At 27.0% G+C, this 11,003-nt stretch overlaps 2 protein-coding genes across 3 annotated transcripts in view; both read right to left on the reverse strand.

The window, feature by feature from the left end:
- Positions 1–11,003, reverse strand: part of LOC106680435 (juvenile hormone esterase) — a 22,209-nt gene that overhangs the window by 1,142 nt on the left and 10,064 nt on the right. For both annotated transcript variants that reach the window (XM_067053282.1, XM_067053283.1), the window contains 5 exons: positions 10,742–10,932; positions 9,137–9,278; positions 7,761–7,927; positions 7,494–7,617; positions 6,509–6,644 (listed from right to left, as the gene is read on the reverse strand). In XM_067053282.1, coding sequence (XP_066909383.1) covers positions 6,509–6,644; positions 7,494–7,617; positions 7,761–7,927; positions 9,137–9,278; positions 10,742–10,932 — 760 coding nt within the window. The remainder of the gene's footprint in view (positions 1–6,508; positions 6,645–7,493; positions 7,618–7,760; positions 7,928–9,136; positions 9,279–10,741; positions 10,933–11,003) is intronic.
- On the reverse strand, positions 1,697–4,187 carry LOC112211845 (venom carboxylesterase-6-like). The gene is made up of 3 exons (XM_024364129.2): positions 4,027–4,187; positions 2,003–2,144; positions 1,697–1,931 (listed from the first exon to the last, which is right to left on the reverse strand). Exons 1-3 carry the CDS (start codon positions 4,090–4,092, stop codon positions 1,729–1,731), a joined length of 411 nt encoding a protein of 136 aa, XP_024219897.2. The 5' UTR covers positions 4,093–4,187; the 3' UTR covers positions 1,697–1,728.

The following is an 11,003-nucleotide window of genomic DNA, read 5'->3' on the forward strand; positions in this document are numbered from 1 at the left end:
TATATATGTTGATTTCTTCTAGATTATTGTATTTCACTAGTGCACTACTAGAGAATGACAATAATTTGAATAATGTAGTTATAAGACATTTTTAAGCTACAAGTGATCACATGATTTGAAAATGGAAATAGAAAAAAATGAGGAATATAAGGATGCAATGGTGTATGAGTATGGGATAATTGTCCAAAAACATTTTAATAAGCAAAATATAGAATAGTTTATATTCTATTTGGAAGTTTTTTTTTACCTCAATAATTATTGTATGTTGATGTTATATTTGGAAATTTTGAGGTTCAGTGAGTAATAAAACAACTACATTGTGGCAAAGTTTTACGACTTTGTTCGCGTAGTCATGTCCTAAAGTAAAAAAAATATTTTTGGATAAAAAAAAAGAATTATTCCATAAAACGAAGGTAGTCTGGATACAGTTAAGGGAACTCAAACTGTAATTAAACCATTTTTTATGAGAAAAAATTTCGTCCCACATTGCAGGATTTTTCAGGTCTGAAAAACGCACAAACAACTAAAATAGTATAACAAAGTAAGAGCATAGATAACATGAAAAAAAAGTAAATTAAGGGATAGTTAAAAATGATTTAAAATATGTTAAAGTTTATATAAAATTTAACAAAGTAAATAAAATAAAAATAAGATGTACACAGTTAAAACAAAATTTTAAATAAATAAGAATTTATTTAATTATTAATTAATTCATTTCACTTTTTCCCATTTCTACTATAAACCTAGAACAAATTAGTGTCAGTGGTTATTACAGTTATATAGACAATACAGTTATAAAATAAATTAAGTAATATTTTTATATCTATTTAAAAAAATTATTTTTTTAAAAACCTGTTTTATTCATGAGACTGATAAAGTCTCGAAACCTCACCAAAATCTACAATATAATTTTTTTTGGAATAGTTCAATAAAATAAATAATATTTCATTAATTATTATAGTAGTATTTATATTGTAAGAAGATAGTCCGGGTGGAGGTCAATAAATGTAAAAAATAGTAAAAAAAAAACAACTGTTATATATTAACCAAAAATCCATTTCCATCGATACTAGTTTTATTTTTCACGATTTGGTTTTACTGCAAGAATTCCCACATTTTGGAAGATTAAAATAATATTATTGCATAAAATAATTAATGTTTAGATTCTCGAAATCGCGAGTTGAAAGTGGATTTTATTAGAAATTCGAAAATCAAATTTACGTTAACAAATTTAGGGATTAGCAGTTATTTTAATTCTGAAAAAAATAGATTTATACATTAAACTAATGAAGAACTCCGGAACTTGGAAATGTCAAGTCCAATGTATCAAGTTTAATATGAGTAATTAATATTTTAAGTACGCGAAGCGTTTATGTAGATTAATTTTTCAAAATGTTAAAATTGTCATAGTTTTAGTTTAGAATTGATTTTTCCACTCTCCATTATAGGTATAAAAACCGTCGAGTAATCTTCCACTTTTCAATTACGGACTTTTTAAATCAAAATAGTTTAGCTTTTTTGTATGTTTGTATAAATGTCATTAATTTAATAAATGTTATCAACGAGAATTATAAAGATTCGAAACCTCACCAAAATCCACAATATAATTATTTTCTTATAGACTGAACCTCAAAAATATAGATCATTAACAATAAAAAAAAAGTTAATTTGCCTTAACTATGAATTAAGATGCCTTAATTTTAGATTATTTTTAAATTTAAATAATAATTACCAAAAGCACTTACCGTTCGTTCTCGTAATTGAACAAATGGCATTTGAAGATTCTCCACCAGCACTCTCGCCTATAACTGTTATCAGTTTCGGGTCCCCTCCAAATGCACTTATTTCCCTATAGGTCCATTCCAAAGCCAGTGCTTGGTCCTTTAAACCCATATTTCCTGGTATATTGTTGTCTTCCAAACTGAGAAATCCTTAATACAAAAAAAAATATAATGGCTAAGCTAACTTTTTTTATATATATGATAATTTAATTAGTTTATACCCAGCGTTCCAACACGATAATTAGGCGCAACGAAGACAACATCTTCATCCATGAAAAAATTCGCTGAACCAAACAAACCGGCTGATCCTCCATAGAAGCCACCTGGGTGTATGCTGAAGAGAACAGGTAGTCTTGCAGTTGTCTGGAAATGTTGATAGATTTCGAAAATCAGATTTTCCAAGTTTGAGTTGATAATTATTGAACCATTTCATAGATATGTAGCCAAATGCATTTTTAATTATTCTTTTGTTGTTCTGATAATTTTTATGAAAAAAAACATTGATATGATGAATACATTTAATCATGTGTAAAATTAATGTGGGATTTTTTAAATTGTATTATTATCACTTAAATATGTCTTCATTGTGTATTTTTTTAATTTAATGACTCGAAAAGTATTTAAGAATTCAAAATAAAACTTTACGTAGTTTGTACAATGGCATATAAAATAAAAACAAATCATAAAATTTGAAGTAATAGCTTAATTCTATAATTATTCTTTTCATTATAAAGTATTTTCAGGTTGTTTATGCTTAAATACTTTATAAAGAAGAGATTATCTATAGAAGAAAGCATAAATTACAAAATGGTTCAAAATATTTTAAATATAACTTATGCCGATCTGCTAAATAAACTGTCCTTTTTCAGATATAACGAAAATAGTTAAATAAAAACCCGACAGAGTGCACTGAAATATTAATAATAGTTAATAGAACTTCGAGAACTGTTTCTGAGAATTATGATACATGGATAAAAGGAAAAGAAAAAATAAGCAATCCACAGATGTGTGGAGATTAAAAATTAAGGAGAAAAAATTTTTTTTTCCAAATTAGTTTGAAAAATTAATATAAAAAATATATTAAAAAAAAAAAATAAAACAACATATTAATTCATTATTGTTAAAAGTATTGTATGTTTCATAAAAAATAAATTTCATGTGTAATATTAATTAATATATTACAGATGAAAAGCCACTAGAAAGAATTATTACTTTCATGGAGTAGTAAAAAAAAATATGGAGTAATGATAAAACCAAAGAATTTTAATTATATGACTGAAGTCAGCAGAAAAAAATGGCCAAAGATATAGTTACCGAAACGTTACTAAAATTTTACTAAATACAGTATTTTCTTCTATATAGTTTAATATTATTAAAGAAAAATACTGTTGTCAATTAATGTCTTTAGTTAAAAGAAACATTATTTTTAGAGATGGATTTTTATGAGAAATAGAATTTGAAATAAATTTTGTTATAATACGTACATTTTTTAGATTTTCTGCACTGTTTGCACGCAAGTCTTCAAAACTGTAAAAATTCCCTTTTTTGGGAGGTGCGAGGGGAGGTGGGGGAGAAGTTGACTTTCGGACGCGTTGGATTGAAGTTATCGATATGAATTCTTCTTAAACTCTGGAAATATATATGTTTATTATATTAATACACATTGTGTATTACCCATATACAATACATATACACATTGTGTCCCTGTATACTTGTTCACCTCTTTTATCTTTACAATTTTTTGGGATTTAGGTTTTGATTTCTAACCTTTACCAGTGCACTTGATCGAAATTTTCAATCGAATGGGATACATTTTTTCACAGATTTAAATTGTAAACCAGATTTTATGAAGAATTTATGTCCAGAACATCTTCAATCCGATGAATCCTGGCGAAAATTCCAAAAATAAAAAGCATAGAATTTTTTTTTACAGTTTTTGAAACATACGTGCAAACAGTTCAGAAAATTGAAAAAACCTAAATAACAAAATTGATTTAGAATTCTATTTCTTATAATAATCTATCATTAAAAATTATGCTTGTTTGAACTGAGGGCATTAATTGCCATCATACTTTTTCTATCTTAAAATTAAACGATTTGGTAGTAATTAAACGAGTACTTAATTACAACGACCTATAAATATTTTTATCTGGATGGCAGTTGTGGTTGGTTTACGAAATTGGAGAGGTATTACTAGTTTTGAGTGCTAAAACCTTAAAATAAACTAAAAAAATTATAAGCATACATTAGGTGTGAAAACATTCAGATAGAGGCAATCTTCTTGTCCCGAGACTCCTTGTCCTGAGAACATACCAGCTTGGTAACAAGACGGGATAGTTTGAGTTGCATCCAATATCCCAGTCCAGTTATCTGCTTTCTCTGAAATCTGTTATAAATATATGTAAGCATTATTCATATAAGTCATGTTATGAATAATATAGTTAAACATAATCTATCAATAAATAAAATGTTTTCCAAACAACGAAGATAATTTATCTAAATTTAATCTTTCAATTCCTACAAGTGGAGTCTATGATAAAATATAAAAAAAAAACTTTAATTACCGGCGTTAGTTTATAAATCTTAAGTATATGATTTCTGTATATGGAAACCCCATAAAGAGATAATTTATTTCCTTTATACATGTTCCATGCCATGAAAGGCATACTACATATATTATATGTTTACAATACAAAATATTTAAGTATATATGGTTTGTTACATTGTTTATAACATTTTTAAAAAAAACAAAAAACAAATACATGATTAATTAATAATAAAAACGAAGAAGGAAAAATAAAAATAAAAATAGAAATAATAAAAAAAAAAATAAAAAACACAACAAGTTTTAGATTGCCCTTATGTAATTAATCAGCTGGTCAAAGTCAATTTGTTTTATGAATTTTAGCCAGTCTTAAATTTAGTAAAAAGTATTTTTTCTGGTTCAGGCCAATTTCCTTGTTTCAGTATTACATCTTGTATTAGCTGAGCTCTTTGACGGTCATATAGTTTACTTTAATAAAGTATATGTCTGAAATTGTGCACTTGTCCATCTTCGTCACACTTGTCATAATATTAAATCGTTTCAAGTAATATTTTTTGTTACCATGTTCTGTAAGGAATTGTGTCAATGTGTATTCTGTGCTGTATATTTGTTTGTGGTTATGTAATGTTTATATATATATATTTTTATTAATCTTGAATTTTAATAAGTTTAGCAATTAAATTTATTATGTAAGGAATATACACCGAAAATTAAATGGTATTTGACCAGCACTGATAAAATAATTCTAAAATAAAATTTAGGAAAAAATAATTCTCTAATCCTCGATTTTTTGTTTTAAGGGATACACCATTATACAGTTCAACTGTGTAAAAGTTAATTTGACCGAATTAGATTAAATATATTTGTTCATATAAATCTGAGTATGAGGAAAAACGATATTTTATATAAAAACTTAACTTAAATATTAGGTAGATAAATTATGAAAAATCTGAATAGAGGTTTTAATTAAATTTTGTGTTCTTTTATTGTTTTGTTTTTTAGTCAGGTACATTTTTTCATCATTACTTTTATATCAACAAAGCACAATTTTATATTATTTGAAGAATTTATGTTTAAAAACTTATATTACTGTTAAAAATGTATAAATTAAATATTTTTATACAAATAATATGTTTTTTATTTCTTTAACTAAGTTTTTTAAAAATTTATTTATTTAATGTGATTTATAACTGTACAAATAATAAATACAATAAGTAAATATGTTGTGTGTTTCATTTACACTTGAAAATCTTGGGAAGGAACCACCCATTAGTGGCACTTCAAGCATTAATTTAAATTATCCATTATATTATGGCCATCTTCTTTTCAGACGTCTCGGAGGATTATCAAGGATTGTTAATGATGAAAGATTAAGAATTAATGGGTTAGGAGTTTGGAATGAAAAGACACATATCTGTTTTGGGCCAAATCTGTAACGAATAGATGTTAAGGTCTTTGTGGATGAGTTTATATGTAACGTAAAAAGGAATATCAAGGATATTATAGGATTTTTGATTGTAAGGATTGGATGCGGGAGGAATTTGATGGTTTGGTAGAGCCCCAGAGCTCAATTCGATATGTCCAAATCGGTCTGATTATCATAGTGTATAATAATTTTTTTGTAGTGAATGGGAAGTTTAGAGCGTTTCTCAAGTAGGTGTAGCAATCAAAATCTACTAGTTTCTTGTCGTTTCAGTCTTGTATGTCGATTCCAAGTCAGTCTCTTTTCAAGATGGAGTCCTAAGTATCTAATCTGTTCAATAGGCGTTAGTGGAGTATTTAGAAAGGATACTGTAGGACAGGAGGGTAGAGGTTTACGACGGAGAGTAAAGGTGATCTGATGGGATTTATCCGGATTTATTTTTGTATTAAAACCAAGATAACAAAAATTGTTAAAGTGCTTGTTTCAGGAAGCGTAAAAGATTCATATTTTATACTTTTGAATATATGTATATCGAAAAATTTTATTCCTTATTTATATATACACAATTTAAAAAATTAAAAAGCCTGTTAGTACAATGTATATTTTCATTTTTCCTCCTCTAATTATATTTTTAATTTTTTAACAGATTTTTTATTCAACTCTTTTTGTTGGAAACAATAATGTTAGTTAATATTTTTTTTTAAAAATGTAGCAATAAATGAAAAAAAGTTTTACCATGAAAACAAAATTTCTACTCACTGATCTCTGGCGAAGTTTACCCACATCTTGATTAGTTGCTTGGACAAAGCAAGATCTGCCGCGCTTGGCCAACCTGGAACCTTGAAAGGCATCTCGAAAAAGTAAGGCATTTCAGCACCATGTCCAACTCCTATATCTGAATTAATATAACTAATTATAATTAATTATATTTTTCTTAACCAATTAAAGTGTTATTCTAATACCAATTTTTCATAAATATAATCATAATTGTTTTCCATAATATCATAATCTTGTAAAAACAACCATACACACGTTTGGTTTTGAACAAATGCGTTTTGTTTTATATTAAGATTTTGGCTCAAAAGAAATTTTCGAAATATTTATTAACTAAGCTTTCACACTACTCAACAATATACTGTACTCCATTTAGTATAGAATTCAAACAAATGTTTAAGATGAAGAAGATGAAATTTGTTCCTTTGATATATCCATTTATGAGGGAATTATTTTGAGGGAATAATTGATTAAGTAGTGTTTGTTTAATATTACAGCTTTAGTTTTTCCGATTTTAAATTTTGATAACAATTAGTGAAGTCCGATTTATTGGTGAAAATTTTGTTTCTTTTAAATATCCTAATACATGCCAAAATTGAATCATAAAAAAGGTTCGATTTCTTCTTACATATTCAGATAAATAATCTAAATACATTTTGTTTAATTTTTTTTAAGTTGAATAACCCAGTTTTTAAATTTTATTTATATTAAATATTTCTATGATTTTATTACGTATTGATATAAAAATAAATAGATAAATGTTTCTTGTTTTGACTTTTTAATTACATAAAGATTTCATTTTATTATTTAATTGAAATTATTATTACTTCTAAATAGAACATAATGATCTAAGATGCTTATGATTATTTTATCTATTTGGAATATTGTCAATGACGGGAACTGTGAAAAAAAATTTAGGATAAATTGTTGTTAATTAAATTCTTAATATATTTCTATTTTCTTCATTTACCTTTAGTTTCACCAGGGCTCATTGATGGACCTCCAGTGTAATTGAATTTGTACAAATAATTTGGCCCTCCTTGTATACTCAACCCCTTCAAAGTCGGGTACATGAAGAGGTATTCCGTATAAAACTGTAAAAAGGTTATAAATCCAATATACATATTATAAATACCATTAACATTTCCATAATAAAAAAAAATGTATAGTAAGATTACAAAAATATATCTAAATAGATAATAACTTATCAGTAAATAAAATAAATGAAAATATTTACATTCCGAATTGCTCTCAAAGGTTGAAGACCATTCGTAAAAAACCTCTCTCTGATTTTTTGGATGACTTCAGTTCTGTTTTCCAAGTAGAGTTCCCTGATAACAGTTTTGTTAAAATCGTTAATAAATTGGTCTATCTCTTGCTGGCTCTTCTCTTTGTATTCGTATCCTATAATAATAATAAATTGTATAAATAAAATGATTAGCATCGTAATATTGAATAAACAAATGATAAAAAAATTTAGGTAAAATATCTTCTATTTTATCTACAGACAAGATTACAAAAATTTTGACAAATTTTAAACCATATCATAAAAACAACTAATCCTACGAAGATAAGCGTTATAAAGTACTGCAAAGTCCATTAAACTAGCTTTAATTTGAGTGCTTATAAACATGTGTACGGCGAATGTTTTTTGAGATATATATTTCTCAAAATAAATTCATTAACTAATGATTTTTCATTATATTTTTTATGAAATTTTTTAAAAAGCTATATCTCCGGAATTATTGAACTTAAATTGCTTTATTAGGGCTTAAAGTTTAGCAAATTTACTCTACTTTAAATTATGTTCTCTTTGGTTTTCTTGTGTTGTTGGTAGTTTTAAAGATATTGAACTACGAATGAAAAATTAATTTTTTAACGATTTGAAACAGCCGCAATTTTTTATTCCTCCTATCTTTATTTGTCAGACTCATCAATTTTTACTAGTAAGTATACATAGTTTTCATTTAATAAATCAAAAATTAGGGTGAAATTGCTGCCTTTTTTCTCCTCTTGGCCTCTTGTAAGCTAACATCACAGTCGCTGTGAATAACCTTTTTTTTTTTTTTTAAAAAAAGTCAGTACTGTTGTCCCGCTTAAAAGCTCATATTAATATAACCAATGAAATTTGTAATTTTTTAAAGAAGAAAATAATAGTTTTATTCATTTTACGCTAAATACTAATGCACAAAGATTTTTTTTTTCAAAATTAACATATGTTTAATAATTTTTTATTAGTGATTCTGCTGTTTCGTACATTTATTTTGGGCCAATTTTCGTGTAGCCAAGATTCAAGTAAAAATCTGTTTTGAATTTCGTGTAGCCCAGATTCAAGTAAAATTTTTTTTTCGAATTTCGTGTAGTCGAGATTCAATTAAAATTTTTTTCCGAGTTTCGTGTAGCCGACATCGAAGTAAAACTTGTTCAGAGCAAACTTGACCACTCATCTCTTTTTTAACCTAAAAGAAAAGCAACCAACACCATCCCCTGAGTGTATTGCTTGAAGAATATTTATCGATCATAATATATATTCAAAATATGACAGAAGGATAGTTTTTAGATGAAATTGGAATATTTAAATTTTATTGTCCTGTATTGGAATCATTTACTCACCACTAGTGACGAGCATCCCGTCGTCCTGACACAACCCGACGATCCAGGGGTAGCTTCGAACATTCGCTGGAGGCCAAACGGTCATTATAGCTCCTGGAGCTGTCGCGGGTTCCATAACTGGAGCTACAGTTTGAAAATATTCCTAAAATATAAAAACGTAGCTGGAATAAGATTAGTATTGAATATTATATAACATTTTTTTGAATTGTTCAATGAAATAAAACATATTTCATTAATCATTATGATATTATGTATACTGTGAGAAGATAGTCCGGGTGGTGGTCAATAAATGTAAAAAATAGAAAAAAAAACAATTACATATTAATCAACGTTTCACCCAAATTTACAGAGTTTCGTCAGGGCTAAATGAAAACAAGATACAAACGATGTATAGGATCCTACAAGAAAATGAGAAAAAAATATACAAAAAGTGTAAAAAATTATACAGAAATATTTTTAAAAACACATTAAATTAAGAAAATATAAATATAAATGAATGTAACCCTGACGAAGCCCTGCAAAGCGGGGCGAAACGTTGGTTTTCATTTATATTTGTATTATTGCATAAGTAGGTTCCACTAATACTAGTTTTATATTTCACGATTTGGTTTTACTGCAAGAATTTCCAAATTTTGGAAGATTAAATTATTATTATTATTGAATAAATAATTAATGTTTAGATTCTCGAAATCGCAAGTTAAAAATGGATTTTTATTAGAAATTCGAAAATCAAATTTACGTTAGGGTAAAAAAATTTACGTTAGCAAATTTAGGTATAGGGAGTCATTTTAATTCTGGTTTAATTATGAAAAAATTAAGTTTATACATTAAACTAATGAAGAACTCCGGAACTTGGAAATGTCAAGTCCAATGTATCAAGTGTAATATGAGTAATTAATATTTTACGTAGATTAATTTTGCAAAATATTAAAATTGTCATAGTTTTGGTTTAGGATTGATTTTTCCAGTCTCCATTATGGGTATAAAAAAACCATCGAGTAAGCTTCCACTATTCAATTATGGACAAGTTTTTAAATCAAAATAGTTTAGTTTTTTTGTATGTTTACATAAATGTTATTAATTTGTATATTTACATTTAATATTATAAATATTTATATTTTAATTTACATATTTTGGGCTTCTATTTTGCACTTTTTTTGTTTTTTTGCTATAATAAAAAATAAAATAAATTGAGATTTCAATCAAACCTCAGCAGGGACTAGGTTAGGTAACATAGTGGAGGACTATGCTGAAGATGGGGTTGAACCTCTGTTGGTGGGTTTCTGGTCGAGTTCTATGTTAACCCAAAGACTGAAGTAAAATAAAGAATTTTTTTTATATTTTGTGGGTTATATCTAGTCATCTAACCATATTGAAGGGTCTGTGTCAATCTAGACCAGCCACATTTTGAATAGAGAACTTATAGACATGGTTGCCCATCAGCTTCACCATGGAACCCACCCACTAACCTGCCTACACAGGTGGCCGTTCAACTCCAATATCAACCTCCACCAATCATATTCTTCGTCTAGAGTCACATTACTGATTTACAAAGCTGTGAATGAATTAAATTAAATATTATATCTCTAAAGTGTGGATACTTACATTTGACAATAAGGACATGTTTCCAACGAGCTCAACAGGTTTACCCTGAAGACATTTAAGATAATTTTCACTTCCTTCACACCCTACTGCTCTCACCAAGTTCAAGGCCTTCTCTCTGGCTAAACCTGGTTTCTGATATGACCATGGTTTCCAGGCGTTCCCGCTTTGGGAAATACAACCTTTGATCAGACCTGATAAAAAAAATTATGACTGTCCTTATGTAACTTGAAAATATATTCTCCTAATTATATATATATATATA

Source organism: Halyomorpha halys, unplaced genomic scaffold (genome assembly GCF_000696795.3).
Source record: "Halyomorpha halys isolate HHAL.00 unplaced genomic scaffold, Hhal_1.1 Scaffold261.1, whole genome shotgun sequence".
In the NCBI taxonomy this organism is placed as follows: Eukaryota; Metazoa; Arthropoda; class Insecta; order Hemiptera; family Pentatomidae; genus Halyomorpha; species Halyomorpha halys.

Excerpts from the sequence above, each read along its gene's own strand:
- LOC112211845 (XM_024364129.2), bottom strand. The coding sequence starts at position 4,092 with ATGTTCTCAGGACAAGGAGTCTCGGGACAAGAAGATTGCCTCTATCTG. Across the intron at positions 2,145-4,026 it reads TGAATGTTTTCACACCTAAT|ACAACTGCAAGACTACCTGT; the intron begins GTATGCTTATAA and ends CAACATTTCCAG. Across the intron at positions 1,932-2,002 it reads TTATCGTGTTGGAACGCTGG|GATTTCTCAGTTTGGAAGAC; the intron begins GTATAAACTAAT and ends TTTTGTATTAAG.